At 44.0% G+C, this 19,322-nt stretch overlaps 1 protein-coding gene across 1 annotated transcript in view; it reads right to left on the minus strand.

Moving 5' to 3' along the window:
* The window catches only part of LOC310959947 (slit homolog 1 protein-like), a gene marked incomplete at both ends in the record, with an annotated part of 82,056 nt that overhangs the window by 46,665 nt on the left and 16,069 nt on the right, over positions 1-19,322 (minus strand). Inside the window, 3 exons of the mRNA XM_083931503.1 lie at positions 15,825-15,896; positions 16,715-16,786; positions 18,481-18,552. Of these exons, the coding sequence (XP_083787629.1) occupies positions 15,825-15,896; positions 16,715-16,786; positions 18,481-18,552 (216 nt within the window). The remainder of the gene's footprint in view (positions 1-15,824; positions 15,897-16,714; positions 16,787-18,480; positions 18,553-19,322) is intronic.

A 19,322-nucleotide genomic window follows, 5' to 3' on the forward strand; every position in this document is an offset into this window, starting at 1 on the left:
TTGCCAACATTACTCCTCCCCAAGCACAAAATAGTATCAGCTGATGAATCTGTATGTTAACACACAACTGAGAACCACCTTCTTACTCACACACAAACACTGACTAAGCCCCTGTCACACACGCACAGCAAACTGACTGTTTAATCTCAGAGTGAGCCCGCGTGTGAACAGAGCCACTCATCGCCCGGTGTATTCATGGCGCGAGATGGGCATGTTGATGACATCTCTGGTCGATACTGGAAGAAAACAAACCTCTTAATATATACAGAAAGATGGCAAGACATTATCTGGTTCTCCAAATTGTCTCATCCATCAGAACCGTACAGATCCAAGCTTATCAATTTCCTCTCATCAATGCCATCATGTTTTTTCTGACAATTAAGGATTGCAAAATAATGAGGTCTACTCTGCAACATGAAGGTGTCACGATGGAAGAAATGGTCCGAAAGGTGCAGCCTGTAATGTCTGAAAAAGTATCATTTTAAGTAAAGGAAATGGAAACGTCAGCAGTATCCTGAAATATACTATGCTTAAATTCCAGGAGGGCCATGTATTTGACACTCTGAGTGCCTCTGTTTCCCAAACGAGCAGATTGTCCGTTACCAAAGGTAATTGTGTTACGCTAAAATTAGTGCCACATGGGCATCTCATCTCATCTCATCTCATCTCATCTCCATCCGCTTATCCAGGGTCGGGTCTTGGGGGCAGCAGCTTTAGCAGGGGACCCCAAACTTCCCTTTCCCGGGCCACATTAACCAGCTCTAACTGGGGGATCCTGAGGCGTTCCCAGGCCAGTGTGGAGATCTAATCTCTCCACCTGGTCCTGGGTCTTCCCCGAGGCCTCCTCCCAGCTGGACGTGCCTGGAACACCTCCCTAGGGAGGCGCCCAGGGTTCATCCTTACTAGATGATCCTGAACCACCTCAACTGGCTCCTTTCAACACAAAGGAGCAGCGGCTCTACTCCGAGTTCCTCACGGATGCTGAACTTCTCCCCCTGAGAAAATGTCTCTTCTTTCTTTGAGTAAGAAAACTAAATGGAAACCAATGCTGGACAAACATCACCTCATTTCATCTACACTACAAAATAAAACAGTTGCGTTGACAGTGAAAACCAATTTTCTCCCATTCCTTTTCACACTCACAGTCAATAACACACAAACTTGTCTTGTTTGACCCCCATCCAGACAGGTCAGCAGACAGAGCGAGAGGAATAACATAGTTAATATTTTATTATCAAAGTCTGGGTGGTCCTCACACACACACACACACACGAACGCACACACAGCACAAACAACTTAAATAAGTTATCCACTCGACGGAAAGAGACTGAGAAACAGACGGAGAGAAAAAAGAGCGAAGACACAACAGAGTGAAGAGAGGAATGAAAGTTAAAAACAGATCGCACAACTGTGGTCGACTGGAAAACCACAGTTTTTACAGAAGGTGACCTTAAAAAGACCCGACAGCGACACACGATACACGCATACGAAGACGCTGATAATGAGGGATTAACCAGGATGTCTTACAGGAGGAAGCTGATCACACAAACACGTCACTCATTTTGACACCCACAAAAACATCTCCTTGATCGTAAGAGACACACCCCGAGGGATCTGCACTGGGAAATGAAGAGAGAGCAGAGCTGTGATCGGGCCCCGACCCGACATGATCACGAGTAGTTTGTGTCTGAGCCTGAACTGAGCCTGAACCACTGCAGCTGTTTTGGGCTCGAGCATGATTAAAAACCTGAATTTCCATAAGTTGAATATATTATCCAGGAAACTTTTGAAAACTGTGGAAGATAGAGAAATGAGCTGCTCTCGTCATGTGGCTTTTGAAATGGCTAAACTGAAGTTGGTGCACAGTGGGGTCATGGTACATAAACCCCTGGAATGAGACTAGTCCTTGCTGGTTGAGCAGATAATAACTTGCATCACAGAGCCTCACAGAAAAGAGAGTTCAGATCTGTAGAATGTGCACGATAGAGATCTCGTGCCCACTCACCCATCACCTCGTTATGATTCTAAAAAACAGAGGAATGCTCATTTCTTTATTTTAGGCACACACACACATACTCATTAACTAACAATTTTGTGTGTTGCAAACACAGACACATCTGTCTCTCTAAATAGCCATATAGGGACATGCACTAATTTCCTTGACTCAGCTTTTAGTGTTATAATGTGTTGCCGGGCAGATTAACGCCCATTGCCGCCTTTTTTACCTTTAAGGCGTTACCATCGACAGAAGGGTATTTAAAGCCGCTACCCTTAGACCACAACAGACTCGTCTGATGTATGACCTGGTTTGAGTTGTATCAGAACTTGTCTCCGCTTTGCAAAGTGCTCCAATAAAGATATTGGTGTGATCTCAAGCCATCGTCTCAAGATCTCTTCTTCTATCCTCCGATCAACGGACCCGGGAGGCAACTGCAGGTTGATCTCAACAAAACCCAGACCAGATTCAAGCCTCGTTAAATTCTGTGTGGAGTTTGCATGTTCTCCCCGTGTCTGCGTGGGTTTTCTCCGGTTTCCTCCCACAGTCCAAAGACGTGCAGGTGTTCGGTTCATTGATGACTCTAAATCACCCGTAGGTGTGAATGGTTGTCTGTCTCTGTTCGTCTCTATGTGTCCTGTGATAGACTGGCGTCCTGTCCAGGGTGGACCCCGCCTCACGCCCGATGTCAGCTGGGATCAGCTCCAGCCCCCCGCGACCCCGACCCCGGGATAAGCGGTTGAAGATGAATGAATCAATGATGATGAAGGTCCCAAAGTTGCCAAATATACCAAATATGAAAAAAACAATGCACAAAATCTCTAGAATATTTTTGGTTTGATGGAGATGTGCAGCTATAAAAACTGCACCACTCTTACTTATAATCTCAATGATCTCTGTGTAATTCTCTTTGCGATAACCTCTTGTGCGATTATTGCAGGTGTGTTTTTTGGATCTCACTTTCGCTTGTTTTTGAAGTTTCGTCGTCCGTGGTCATCGCTCTTTTCCTTGTTTTCCACGTGTGTGAGTTGCAGAATCTGCTGCTTCAGCTGCATCTACCCTCTGCAGCGAACCAGACACTGCTGGGTGACGGGCAGCACGTCACCAACTGTGCGTCGCTTGTGATTTTCACCACAATTGAAGTCACAGACACCCAGGTCGTGAAATGCTAATGCGAGAACTTTCATCAGAGGGCTGAAGGCTCAGTCACCAATGTGTTACCTCTTTCAAAGATAGTGACTTCAAACTATGATCTGTAAGAATCGAGATATGTTGTTTCTAGCGGCCTCTTTGGCAGTAAGATGTAACTGCAGTTGAGCCTCCTAGAGTGTCTTTGGAAACCGAACAGTGTCGACTGTATGACGTCAGTAGATCGGCAGCTCTCACCTGCAGCGATGCGGCGTGATGCCGTCATGCTCCACACTGATAGGAGGTCTTTGATCTTTGAGAATTATCACTTAAAGTGGGAATGTAAGCAGAAAAGTTGAAACGCTTAAAGAACAGCATTTGCTGTTTGGGGCGGCAGTAGCTCAGTCCACAGGTGACTCGGCTGGGAACCGGAGGGTCGCGGGATTGAGCCCCTGTGTGAGTCCCGGCCTCACACTGCATCGCTGCAGGTGAGAGATGCCGATCTACCATGAATGGAGCGTGACCTGGTGGCTGGAACCCCCAACTGCTCGGGGCGCCGGACCACTGGCAGCCCCCTCGCTCTAACATCTCTCCATTGATTGCATGTCTATAGGTCCTGTCTGTGCATGTGTGTGTATTCCGGGCCTGTGTGTGTAACATGAATAACAATAGAGTGGAAAAATTGAATTTCCCGTTGCGGATTAATAAAGTAATTCTACTTCTTCTCGCCATATATAAATTAAATTAAATGGATGGGGTAGGAGAAAGTCTGGTGTTACTTCTGAAGCCCACAAACATTCATTTTTCTCATTTCCCTTTTGTCTTTGTGTCAACCACAGAGCTGCAGGCACCACACACACACACACACACACACACACACACGCACACGCACACGCACACGCACACGCACACGCACACACACTGAAGCATGTGCGTGAGAAACACGCGAGCAGTCTTCATTAGCAGACATGATCACGGGGTCGATGTACATGACCCACGCACAGCTAACTAAAAAGGTTCATGACCTGATGGCACAGAGGAGGCTGTAACCATGGTAACAGCTCAGGAAGTAAATACTGTTGATGGCCACTCTACCTGTCTCGTTTTCTCTCTTGCTTCAGCGTCATCCTTGCTTTATGTCAAATTAAAGAAGTTACAATAATGGCGGTGGTCACTGGCGACCATTTTGAGAAATTGGCAACCAATTGTTGGCCTTTGGTTGCCAGTTTTCAACATAAACAGCAAAATGTGCACCCCAAATAAATAAATGCTTACTATTTGTTGCATCAGGGATATCTTAATATTGCTGTTACAGTCAGAACAGGAACCAGACTACACGGCAAAAACTGGAGTGTTGAAATTTCAGGGTTAAACATTTCCGAGTTGATTCTCAATCCTAGAGTGTAATTTTAACACATTCTGATTTAAATGGCATTCAGTGTTGGAGTTATTCCACAGAGTTGATCACACCAGTGTTAACCCAACTCTGCAGGGATGTAATTAAGCTCCGCCCATGAATTTGAACATTTTCCGTTGGAGAGTTGGATACAGAGTCGGCGCCATTTTCTCCCGCTCATGCAGTACTACAAGGTAAGTGCAATTAAGGGCGCACTCACACTGTCCTTCCGCACCGCGACCCGGGCTTTAGGGTACTTGTCCCCCCTCCCTCTCCCCCCGCGCCCCAGGCCCGTTTGTACTCACACTGCCGGGGCCGGCCAATGCTTCTTGCTGTCCATACGCCATCACGCCGTAACACGTCACACGCATTGATCGCGTGCGTGTGTGTGGCTTTGTTTACAAATCTTTCCACAGACCTCTGAGTTTTTGTGCGTCTTGTCGACTGTTTTTGAATCTTTTCATCGACCAAATCTGCAGTAAACACTCCACCTCCGCACCAGACCAACGTGAACCTTTCACCGCCATTGTCGTTGTTGTTAAATGTCCGAGCATGGTCCGTCCTTCTATTTTCTATGTGAGAACAGGCGGACATACCGCTACCGCCGTAGGGCTCGTGCTCGTGCTCGTACACATGTGCACGCTCATGCTCGTACATGTGCAAACGGCTCTGCTAAAGCCCACCTCTTTCAAGCGGGCCGTGAACGGCCCGCTGTCGGCTGTTATGCACGGAACGGGTGCACTCACACTGCTTAAAGGTACTAGGCTTTAGCTGAAAAACTGGTTTTGGCCCGGGACAGAACGACAGTGTGAGTGCGCCCTTAGTCAAACATACGGAAACAAGTATAAATTGATGCTGTGAAGTTCAGTATGAACAATGAAACATCTACAGAGAATATATGCCTTACAAAATCGTGTTTGTTGCCGGGACTGAACAGCAAATTTGGCCTGGTGATTAGCTAGCTAGCATGCTACGGCAAGCACGCTGTTTGCTACTAAAACCCGTCTCCAACTTTATCTGTGATAATTTAACAACTCACAGGCATTTGCTTTTACAGACGACGGCGAAGCAAATAAAGAAATTTGACTGTGGGGTGAAAACACATACACACATAAGCGCAAATCAATTCAACTGACAAAAAACAAACAGATGAAATGTAAATGTTAAATCTTTGGTTCTTTCACGCGTCACATTTTCATTATTATTGACGTAACCTTTCTCTTTTTAACTCCAGTTCTCTTTATCCCTCATCTTAATGTCTTTTCTACCCTCCCAATATTTCTTTTTCCTTTTTTCTTGTCTTCTCTCACACAGACAGACCTCGTCTCTACTTCCCTTCATCACACCCATTCTTCACTTTCTCTTCGCTTCCCTTCTTGTTCTTTCACCTCAGCCTAATCCTTCTCTTCCTCTTTCTAGTTTCTCTCGTCCTCCATCAAGACTTCGGTCTTTGCTCCGTCTTTCTCTACTTCCCTTCCTCTGCCTTTGCCTCTTTCCTTCCCAGCTTTGCTTCTCCCCTCTCCCTCCCTCCCTCTCTCCATGATCCACAGGGGAGCACAACACTTAATTGAAAACCCCCGCAGGCAGATAAGGGAAAGGTGATGGGGAGGGGGGAAGAAAACAACAAGGAGCAGGAGAAAGAAGAAGATGTGGAGGAGGGAAGGACGAAAATACCCAAGTGGGAGAGAATGAAAATGAAACAACGGGGACAGAGATGTGAGGGTTGACCGGGATTGTCTGCCGTCTCTCACTAGTACTGTGTCAATCTGAGATTAATGATTGGCTCTTTGAACGGTCGAGTGTTATTTTCCCATCATGCTTTTCCCTGCTCTCACTGTGTCAGCTTTACTTTGGATGGACATGACAGGAGAAGTCCCCGTTTCTGGCCTGACCTCCCACACACAGACACACACGCACACGCACACGCACACGCACACACACACACACACACACACACTGAGCTGAAGAATAACAGCTGAGCAGGTTTTTGTAAAGGGAGCGATGGTTTCTGTCCTCGCCACAGATCCTGTTATCCAGCGTGAAGCCGTCGCCACACGCAGCAGGGAGCGTCCCACAGTTCCAGCTTTAAGAAAACTCAAATTCTGGGAAAATGCTGTTCCCGTGTGATCTGCGATGACAGATTTGAGCCCTGTAGATAATGTAAATACAGAAATGCATGCATTTGCAAATGGACCGAACACACTCAGACATATGTGCTGTCGGCTGGACACTTTTCATCCACACTGTGTATGTATGTCCAGTCTTCTGCACGGGGAAGTATTATTAGAATTAAAGTAAACATACTGTAATAATACCACACTGTGAAATTAACACACACACACACACACACACACACACACACACACACACACACACACACACACACACACACACACACACACACACACACACACACACACACACACACACACACACAAACAAAACAAACGCACACAAACGGGAAAATGCTTCCTGACATGTACAGGTTGTAAAGATCCACATGCATCCAATTATCTCACAGCCACACACTTTATCTCTCTCTCTCACACACACACCTATAAAAATTAACCTAATCATACAACGCCACAACACAAATGACTGCTATACGTGTAATTAGCCCCAGTATAAATGAAAGCGCGCAGACCCCCCCCACACACACACACACACACACACACACACACACACACACACACACACACACACACACACACACACACACACACACACACACACACACACACACACACACACACACACACACACACACACACACACACACACCTATAAAAATTAACCTAATCATACAACGACACAACACAAATGACTGCTATACGTGTAATTAGCCCCAGTACAAATGCAAGCGCACAGAGACACACACACACACACACACACAAAACAGTCAATTATACAAGTACAAATGCAAATACAATACAAGCAATTATCACAGAGGTAGACACATCGCTCCTGCATGTGCGTCCTCCCTTTCAGTAAATTGGCCGAGGTAAATGGGGAGTTTACGTTCTGGTTAGCCTCTAAACAGCCGCAGCCCTGCAGCTGCTATCACCACCTCCGTGCGCTTCACACTGTTAATGAGCTGCACTCAGATGCCAATCAATTGCGCTAATGAGGACAGCTCTGCCTCTGTGCTTAATGAGAGAAAATCTCTAAGTGTCTGAGGGGAAAGTTACCGAAGGACACACTTGGCGACCTGCTCGTGAAAGCATCGCTCCGTAGCACCGCTGGTGGTCACATGACACCTTTAAGCAACCTCAACAAGCAGCAGGATCGTATTCAGACATGTCCAGACATTGCATGGTGTGCAGTTTTTCCAGCTTTAAATGTTACCGTATTGTCCGCGCTATCAGGCACACCACATTATAAGGCGCACCTTCAATAAATGGTTTATTTTGAAACTTTTTTCATATATAAGGCGCACCACATTATAAGGCGCATAGAAGAGATGCTGCAGTCGAGGCTGGGGTTACGTTAAGGACCGCCTCTAAACTCCTTGATGTTAAGTTGGCGTGCTAGCGCTGTTGCCTTCAGTTGAATAGTGATCGTACTGACACTTCTACTTGCTGCTCTCTGTTCAACAACCCACTGTTTAAGTTTGTCCTCCAGCTGCAGCCGTCTCGCTCTGTTCCCTCGGAAACTTTGTTTAGTCTTCTTTACTTGGCGCAGGTCGTCTTGTTGCTTCCTCCACTTCGGCACCATTGATTGGTTCATGTTAAACTCTCTGGCTGCTGCTCTATTCCCGTGTTCTACTGCGTGACTAATGGCCTTGAGTGTAAACTCTGCGTCGTAAGCGTGTCTCTTAACAGGAGCCATTTTGGGCTCTTTACACAAACACACACATGGAAATGAAACGGCACGCTTCACGCAGTGGTATATCTCAACATGCACCGCGCGTTACTTCTTCTACGGGGAAAATAGAGTCGGCGGCTGCTCACCGTAGTTGGAGACCTGTTGTGGCTCAATATTGGTCCATGTATAAGGAGCACCGGATTATAAGAAGCACTGTCGGCTTTTGAGACATTTGAAGGTTTTTAGGTGCAACTTATAGTGCGGAAAATACGGTATATATATTTTTACATTATTTCAGATTTTGTTCTGCTTAACAATGCTGCTATAGGCCGAGTCTGCCGGGGGATAATACTTTTCCAGATACTCTGAGTTTCTCTCCTCACTGTCTGTATCATTCATGTCTCATCACTGCATGTTACTAATTCAACTTCTTCCCCGGAGTTGTTTGTGCTTTGTCGTCTCGCAGGTCTCTGCTGATGGTGGTGGTGCCTGCTGCTGTGGTCCTGCATGACGCTTCCTGCTGCTATTCTCACTATAACTCATATAAACTATCATTGGCATAAAAACCTCACCAGTAATATACCCCATTGTATCAAGTCATATCAAGTCAAGAGATCTTTATTGTCCCCAACTTGTAGTGCAGCAAAAAAACAACAGTAAAACGCACAATAGTGACACAAATGATGACATGAAGCTAATAATTAATAGCTAATAATTCACAGCTGTTATTGCCACTACTCATCATTGAACATATTTACCACCATAATTATTATCATTGTCATATTCTATCACCTTAGCTGTGCTTGTTTCTACTATTCTGCTGTATTAACTGCCATAACATAACAGTCATATTCAAATTACTATAGATATTATTATAGTTACTTTTGTGGTTGCTTGAGTCTCTGGGTCTGTCTCTCTGTCTGTCTTTGTCACTGTCTGTCTGTCTCTTCTCTCTCCTTCTCTTCCTCCCCAACCGGTCAATCCAGGGTCAAAAGCACACCTGCTGAACTTTCGACTGGCTAACCACACAGTTCACCTCCAGGTCAAGGTGAGCAGTGAGCAGTGTGTGTGTGTGTGTGTGTGTGTGTGTGTGTGTGTGTGTGTGTGTGTGTGTGTGTGTGTGTGTGCGAGACATCCAGCTACAGTCCCATAACTCTTGGGTTCCCCTGGGCTATAGGGAGGTGCTGGGAGAGGGCACCCTGGTACACACACACATATTCAGGCAGCCTCTGGGTATCATCAAAGCACACAAAGGGCTGTTACTGGGTGTGGCGCAAACCTTTCACACACACATCCAACAAAAGACGAGAGAGAGAGAGAGAGAGAGAGAGAAATGAGAGTCGAAGGAAAGGAAGGAGTTGACGCTACAAGACCGAGAGAGAGAGCGCGCACAGGAGAAAGACAAGCTGACAGGTGATGAAGCCTGAGGAGAGAGCTGTGATCATGGTGATTAATCTGACGGAAAACAACCGCAGGAAGCTTCCTAACATCCAGCAGGTGTTGATGTGAAAACATGCACCAACAGTGAAACCCTGACTCATGAACGTGCGCTGAAATTTAAGGTATTCAAACACAGAAGCGCGGCGTTCACTGTGGCTTCATCAGTGCTAACGTTGACAGATTCAGCCAATTTAGAATAAAATGAACAAATACGGTTGGGAAGGGACGGAAACTTTCTGGAAGCTTTCCACTGGAAGTTAAGCTCTGGAATATTAACTTTTTTTGGCAAAAGAGCTGGAAACTTTCGACGGGAATGAATGGGAATATATGGGAATGAATGGGAGTATATGGGAATGAATGGGAGTACAGTATATGGGAATGAATGTGAATATATTTGAATTAATGTGAACATATGTAAATGAAAGGTCCTATATGTGGATTAATGGGAATATATATGGGAATTAATGGGAGTATATTTGAATGAAAGGGACTATATGGGAATTAATGGGAGTATATGGGAATGAATGTGAAAGTGCGAATAAATGTGAATATACTGTATGTGAGTTAATGTGAATATATTTGAATTAATGTGAACATATGTGAATGAAAGGTCCTATATGTGGATTAATGTGAACATACTGTATGTGAATGAAAGGTCCTATATGGGAGTATATGAGAATTAATGGGAGTATATGGGGATTAATGTGAATTAATGGGAGTATATGGGAATTAATGTGAATATATTTGAATTAATGTGAATATATGGGGATTAATGTGAATATATGTGAATATATATTTGAATTAATGTGAACATATGTGAATGAAAGGTCCTATATGTGGATTAATGTGAAAATATGGGAATGTATGGGAGTATATGAGAATTAATGGGAGTATATGGGGATTATTGTGAATATATTTGAATTAATGTGGATATATGGGAATTAATGGGAGTATATGGGAATTAATGGGAGTACTTTATATCAGAATGGATGTGAATATAGTTGAATTAATGTGAATATATGGGAATGAAAGGGAGTATATGTGAATTAATGTGAATATATGGGAATGAAAGGGACTATATGGGGATTAATGTGAATGAATGGGAGTATATGGGAATTAATGGGAGTATATGGGAATTAATGTGAATACATTTGAATTAATGTGAACATATGTGAATGAATGGGAATGAATGTGAATATATATGGAAATGAATGGGAGTACATGGGAATTAATGTGAAAGTGTGAATACATGTGAATATATTTTATGTGAGTTAATATGAATATATTTGAATTAGCAGGAATATATGGGAATTAATGGGAATGTATGAGAATTAATGGGAGTAAATGGGAATTAATGGGAGTATTGTATATGTGAATAAATGCGAATATATTTGAATTAATGTGAACAAATGGGAATGAATGTGAATAAATGTGAATATATATGGGAATGAATGGGAGTACATGGGAATGAATGTGAAAGTGTGAATACACGTGAATATACTGTATGTGAGTTAATATGAATATGTTTGAATGAATGGGAATATATGTGAATTAATAGGAATATATGTTTGAATGAATAGGAATACATGGGAATTAATGGTACTTCCACAGATTACTTATGCACGGATAATTAGTATCTTGCACACGACAGCCAGGCTTTAGAGGCCACATTACTGTATGGGACCCACAGGACTTCAACCTGTCAGGTCAGTTTTGATGGGATACATTTATTTACATACCTTTATATTATTTATTTTATTCAACATTGATGCTTTTGTGCGTTTGTTGTTCAATAAAATAATCCATTCAAGTTGTACTCACAGATAGATGGATGTAAAATTTATTACTAATGCATATCTGCTTATGAGAATACAAAATGTTTATATTTATGTCTCTTTATGAGTAGAAGAAGATAGTTAGTATATATTACCCCCAAAATTTCCAGTTTATGTTTCCTACTGAACATTCCTGTAATGTTGCAAACTCAATTATGATGCATTATTATACGTTAAGTTATGTTTTTATGTTTTATCATTAAAGTGATGTACATATACAGTAAATGCATCAAAATCATAATTCAATGACATAATATCTATTATTCTGAAATGTCCATTCTGCATAATGAGTGCTTTACTTGAAGTATATTTTGATTTTAATATTTGTACTTCACAGGCTTTGAACGGAGAACTTTTACTTGGAACAGAGTATTTCTACACTTTAGTGTTGCTACTTTTACTTAGGGCGTACTCACACTGTCCTTCCGCACCGCGACCCGGGCTTTGGGGTACTTGTCCCGCGCATGGTCCGTCCTTCTATTTACATGTCCGAGCAGGCGGACACAACGCTACTGCCGTAAGGCTCGTGCTCGTACACGTGCGCACGCTCGTGCTCGTACATGTGCAAACAGCTCCGCTAAAGCCCACCTCTTTCAAGCGGGCCGTGGACGGCCCGCTGGCCGCAGTTATGCGCGGAACGGGTGCACTCACACTGCTTGAAGGTACTAGGCTTTAGCTGAAAAAACGGTTTTGGCCCCGGCCAGAAGGACAGTGTGAGTACGCCCTTAAGTTAAGGGTCTAAATACTTCTTCCACCACTGGGCATCTTGGATAAGAGGACATTTGAAGGCACACACATGTAGCGAGGTGTGTGTGAGGACATTAAATCTGAGTGAAAGAGAGAAAAACCACACACCTTGAATCTCAAAGACAAACAAAAGAAACAATATGAGGGAGAGAGAGAGAAGAATGAAGACGAAAGGCAACGAGTGTTGAAGGTAATTTGGCCAAAAGAGAGAATAATGCACACAAACAAAAAGCAGCTGAGTGTGTGTGTGTGTGTGTGTGTGTGTGTGTGTGTGTGTGTGTGTGTGTGTGTGTGTGTGTGTGTGTGTTTCTGAGGGACATCGGGCTGTACAGAGTCCATCAACACAGCAGGTGGAAAAGAAATCACTCCTGCTGGAGGAAGTGCTAATGGCTCTGCACTGTGTGTGTGTGTGTGTGTGTGTGTGTGTGTGTGTGTGTGTGTGTGTGTGTGTGTGTGTGTGTGTGTGTGTGTGTGTGTGTGTGTGTGTGTGTGGCTTTATATGAATGTGTGTGTGTGTGCTGATTGATCAAACGTGCCAAGTCCATCTCAGCATTCCCTGATGGGAGCCAGAGTGTGAAATTGCCAAAAAGGCAAACAGCAAATAATCAGGACAGACACACACACACACACATCCACAAAGAGACCAACACACACACTTTCTTTTTCCATTCAACACTCACATACTTTCTTTCTACCGCTCTTCCCTCACACAGACACACACACACACACGCACACACGCGCACACGCACACGCACCAACACATCCACATAGAGACCAACACACACACTTTCTTTTTCTACAACACTCACATACTTTCTCTCTATCGCTCTCCCCACACACACACACACACACACACACACACACACACACACAGACACACACACACGCACGCACACTCATCTACACCTTCCCTCTGTTATTAGTTGTATTTTTCATGGCTGTGTCTTCCTCTGTGTTCAGGGGAAAAGTAAGTAGTGTCTCTTTTGTATCTGTGCATTTTCTGTGTCACTCGCTAAATCCATCAAACACGCACACGCACGCACACGCACGCGCGCACACACACACACACACACACACACACACACACACACACACACACACACACACACACACACACACACACACACACACACACACACACACACACACACACACACACACACACACACACACACACACACACACACACACACACACACACACACACACACACACACACACACACACATTACTGTCATGCATGGATCAATCATTGAGAAAAGTTAATTAAAGAGCTCCGTTGTGTTTGCTTTTCTTCCTCCGTCTCTCCGGCAGTGTTTGTGTGTGCGTATCCAGGCATCTCCAGGCAGTAGCAGATACAACCCCCCGACCACCACCCCCACCACCCCCCCCACCATCCGACAAACACACATTCATAACAAAGAATTCAGAGGTGTGCGTGTGTGTGTGTGCGTGTGAGACACATTTAGCCGCATAGTAACCAACCGCGTCAGAGCTCCTGGTTATTAAACAAGAAAAAAGAAAAAGAAAATCTCTTTGTGAGTGTGTTTAGTTGTCGAATTACAGCCCGACTGTGCCTCCTGCTCCTGTGAGACTGTGGGAAGTGATTTGTGGTGCTGTGGTGCTTCTGCTGTCCGAAGGGAGACTGTTTGCAGTGTTTTCTAGCTGATGAAAATGGGTCGATTTTTGATCTGAAAACTGGCGAGCGCGCAGCCTGAAGCAGCCGAAAAATGTCTCTGTTTCTCTTCTGTGACTGCAACGGTTCGTTACTTTAAACCAAACCAGTATCAGGGGCGGCAGTAGCTCAGTCCATAGGTGACTTGGCTTGGGAACCATAGGGTCGCTGGTTCAAGTCCTGGTGTGGACCATGTATGGGGCGTGGACTGGTGGCTGGAGAGGTACCAGTTCATCTCCTGGGCACTGCAGAGGTGCTGTTGAGCAAGGCACCGAACCCCCAACTGCTCGGGGTGGCGGTCACAGGCAGCCCCCCTCGCTCTGACATCTCTCCTTAATTGCATGTCTATAGGTCGTGTTTGTGCATGTGTGTATTTCGGGCCTGTGTGTGTGTAACATGATTAATGATAAGAGTGAAAAAATTCAATTTCCCCGTTGCGGGATCAATAAAGTTATTCTTCTTCTTCTATCAGTGTTTCAAAATATGTTCATGCAAGCTAGTTTGCAGTGCTCATACTATGTTATGGTGTGATGTCAGTGTAGCATGGTGGGTGTGCTGTAGGGCAGTCATTACCCAAAGTTTAGCTTGAAACCCAAAATGGGCCGTGGAGTAAAAACGATGTTTATTGTCTTAATTAAAAAAGACGAAGAGTGTTCTTTGTTGCTACGTGCTGGCGTGTTCATCTCAAACGCTGTGTGCTGGGCCCTTTACTCTCTCTCCTCTCTCATGAATTCATGATTTATTTTTTGGCAAATTTGGATCCCTCATATATATATTATTATATATTATATTATTGGTTCTTCGGTATCAGCGAGTGCCGATTCAGAGTGTAGTTTGAAGTGTTTTGAGTCGTATTTAGCTTAATTTACAGACAAAGGAGAATAATTGTCAATGTATCTGGTACGGAAACAGTCCCATCGCAGCCTCCGGTCCCTGGACTTCATCTCGTTTGCCGTCCCTTCAGTCCGTACTGAGCTTGGCAAGAAGGCATTTTCCTACGCTGCGCATGCGACCTGGAACCAGCTCCAGCAGAGGCTGAAGCTGTCCAGCTTTATTTGAACACTGAAATATGGATCAGACACAAAGTACTCTCTCAGTCGTGGCACACTGCACTACAGTATTTTCCCGTTTGATTGTACCGTGTCTAATCCTAAATTCTTTCTAGTTCTAGTTTGAGTTTAAAGAAAAATTAAACACATTCGAAACCAAAACATGCAGCGACTTGTTTAGACGCAAAATCCAATACTTCCAGGGTGCTGCAACCGTGGCACCACAGACACTGTATGATTTCATATGCCAGCTATGAACATCCACAGAACAGAGTGTGTGTGTGTGTGTGTGTGTGCGTGCGTGTGTGTGTGTGTGTGTGTGTGTGTGTGTGTGTAAGAGGGCTTCAGAAAATCGCCCTCCTGCTGGTCTCTTTGTTAATATTGTTAAACATTTTGCGTCTTTTGCAAAAGATGACTTTCTCCATATGACTTCAGAACGCATTGGAAAGCGATGGTAAATACAAACAGATGGATTTCTCATAAAAACTGCATCCTGAGCAATTTTGACCTTTAAAACCGGCGACTTTGCCATGATTCAGTGACTGTCTCATGACCTCTTGTTTACCTTTTTTCTTCTTTATTTGGTGAGTGTTTGTTATCTGTGATTTGTTTTTTGTCCTGCATAAAAACAATGTTAATAATGCGAAAAATATGCAGAAAAAAGGGAAAATATATATTGTAAGAGGGACGACAGAGGGAGCGATGTGAGGAGTACGTAGGGAGAGTAAAGTAAGCAGAGGTTTGGGAGACTCACAGTCGAGACAGGACTTCGTTCTTCTGGAACAGCAGCTCTGGGAGTTGGCTGAGATGGTTCTTGTTGAGGCGACTGGAAGAACAAAAAGAAAGAAAACCCAGCTGGATTTAAAAAACTTGCCGTACAAACGTTACAGATGGAACTACATACTTCTGGTAGCTACATTTAGTACAAAGCATCTTTTGTCTTGAACTGAATGCATTTATATCCACGCTCCCTGATATCTGGGATATCTGGCATCTGGCAATCTCCTCCAACCACCCACCACCTTCCAGACCGTCCCTCTGCTGAAATAGTTGCCCTCACTGTGATTTTGGCCCCTTTGTCTTTGACCAACTGGCCTGGTGTGTGTTTGTGTGTGTGTGTAGTGCTCTTTGACTTTCTTTGCGTTAGCTCTAAAATTGCGGTAAGGAAATTGGGCACGGTTTTAGTGTGTGTGTGGGGGGGGGGGGGGGGTTTACAGATACCAACCTGACACCTGTAGTATCCTGATGTTAGAGACACTAGGCTTGAGAGGGTGCTGCTTATTTTGTATTTTCTGATTATTGTTGACGTTGGGTAATTCTTTTTGGAAGTGGCTGACAGTTACCTCTCAGTTTGGAGAAACCTTTTTAAGTTATGTTTATTTCTTTGAGTTGAGCAGCATCCAACGTTCCCTTTTCCCTGTTCTTTTTTTTATTCTGCAAATAAATAAGTTGCTATTTTACCAAAAACATTCTGGTTTATGTTGCTTCCCTTTTCCCGATGAGCCGGGTCGTAACAGATATAAATAAATGTAATAAACTAAAGTGGAAGTCACCTATATTCTCTATGCATGTATATTTGTGTGAAAGTGTGTGTGTGTGTGTGTGTGTGTGTGTGTGTGTGTGTGTGTGTGCGCGCGCTCTCACAGTCTCTCCAGCTCCTTCAGTTCATCAAAAGCTCCTCTCTCAATGTTACTGATCTGATTCTCCATCAAATGACTGCAAAGAAAAAGAGACAAACAAATAAATAAAACACAACAACACACACTGAGGATGAATCCCATTTGAAACATATCACCATCAGAGACATCGTCAAACACACAGTGGCAACAAAATAAGAAATCATTCAAGACCCACACACGGGAGGCCTACTGTGACACATTTAACCCGCTCACGGCTGCAAGTCCAGACTGACACGGGAGCCGAAATGAGAAGGAGGTGTTCTGCTTTGTGTCTGGTATTCCCACTTTTGAGTTTCAAACTAAATACGCAGCAATGAAAAGTTTACGTAGGCGAGTGAGGGGCTAACATAGAAGGAAAAAAATGTCTTCTTTCCAGGATGTTTGAGCCATTTTAATCAATTTCCAGGTGTTTCAATGACGGGAAAACGAGTCTCTCCAGGTTTTCCAGGAAGCTTGGGAACACTGTTTTTTGCGCCTAAAATAAGATTGAAACTTTCCATTAGATGACATCAAAAACATTATTCAAGCATGTTCTGTTTTTTCCTCAGTTAAATATCAGGAACGTGCAAATTAAACTAATTATGGCCAGAGAGGACAACAAAGCAAGAGCACTGCATTGTTGTTTTTTTGACATATTACAAGAAAATTGCGTACATTCAGAAATTGAGGCTGTGCACAAAACAAAAGAGCACATGTAACGTCTTACAACCTCTCATTAATCAAATTGAAAAGCCTCAACACACATTATTTCACCCACAGTTGCTGCTGGGATCTGGACACTTGACAAATACTCTCCACAGACTTCCACATAATAAACCACGGGTGTAACACTCAATCCCATCCTGACAGCAACGAGCCCAGGGCTCCCAGCAGGCTGCTAATCTGTTCTGAGCAGGCCTCCGGAGATGTCATTAGTTCCTGGCAGGTCATATTTTTAACACCTCGTGTCCATCACAGACACTCAGGTAAACACAGGAAACCAACATCAGTGCAGCCTCTCTCAGAGGCCACTGTGTTTCCAGGTCAAAAGGTCGCAGATAAACCCCCTCCCCCGTTGTAAATTTGACTGACACTGACACCGAACAAGCACCTCTGGGTGGCTCATGTGTCACTGCGGAGCTAAAGCATCAGTCTGTTCCCTCTGGCTCTCGGTGGCACCAAAGCCATGATTCCCACATTCCAACGAGACCTAAACCATCAAAGAAATGTGGGAAAGAATCTGAAACAAGCGGTTTCTCAATCCACAAAGACGCTGAGAGCTGGGAGAAAAGACTAGGGCACTTCGTTTTCCAGAAATCTACCTGATTATATCTCAAAGAAAACAAATAAATATATGTTATATATGGACGGCAGTGCCTCAGTCCATAGGTGACTCGGCTGGGAACCGAGGGTCGCCGCTTCAAGTCCCTGTGTGGACCATGAATGGAGCGTGGACTGGTGGCTGGAAAGGTGCCAGTTCATCTCCTGGGCACTACCGAGGTGCTGTTGAGCGAGGAACTGAACCCCCAACTGCTCGGGGCGCCGGTCCACTGGCCTGCGTGTGTGTAACATGTATAATAAAAATCCAATTTCCCGTTGCAGATTATTAAAGTAATTCTTCTTCTTCTTCTTATCTAATTGAAGGTTGTTCTGGATAATAGTGATAAAAGAAACTGTTGCTGATGGACTCAGTTATCAGCATACGTCCAAACCCAACCGTAGGTGAAGTAGTAAACGCGTCTTCAGACTTACAGGACTCGCAGGTGTTTGAGACCGGAGAAGTCTGCCTTGGTGACGACCGTCAGGTTGTTTCCATTCAGATCGCTGCAAAAATACAAACAAACATGACAAGAGCAGATTAGAGAGCAGGAAGTTAACTGAGGACAGAAGTCAATATCAGTACGTTCGAACAATCAATGGTATCTGAGAGATGTGCGAGAGAACGTGGAGCAGAGAAATGTGGTGCAGCACGGTGCGGAGTGGGAATACAATGCTGACGTGAATATCAATACACACAGTCTTGGGTTACACAGCACACACAGAACACACACGACTGCATACTATTTGTGATATATTTTTAAGAATAGAAGATACAGTTTTTAAAAGTGTTAAAGATTTCAGATCATAAACTCTACAGACTTAAATGTACATAATTAGACGGTGTTTAAACCCCAACGCTGTAAACCAATATGTTGACTTACAACTAGGGCTTGCACTAACCACTATCTTTCTATTGATTAATGACCTAAGCAACAACAACGTAATCAGTGAACCCGGAGATTATTAAAAGAGTGTTTTGAAAGACTCATCAACTGGCCCAGGTACCAGCTCCTCTCATAGTAAAGTCCATTCAAGCCGATTACCAAATGCAAGCCAATAGAAATCGGAATTACACTTGAACATAGCAGGCAGACATTTGTAGGATTGCAGAGGTGGTAACTTGCGGATTATAAAAACAGTGTACCAACAGTAAAACTCTATTTAACTGTAGAACTTGGTTTAATTGGATGTTGAACGCCTTTTTCCAAGTGGAAAACCGGATTTAACGACAGACGCTCTGATACGACGTGAACGTGGAATAACATGCTAACTAT

The sequence above is a fragment of the Echiichthys vipera genome (genome assembly GCF_963691815.1).
Source record: "Echiichthys vipera genome assembly, chromosome: 2".
Classification (NCBI taxonomy): domain Eukaryota; kingdom Metazoa; phylum Chordata; class Actinopteri; order Perciformes; family Trachinidae; genus Echiichthys; species Echiichthys vipera.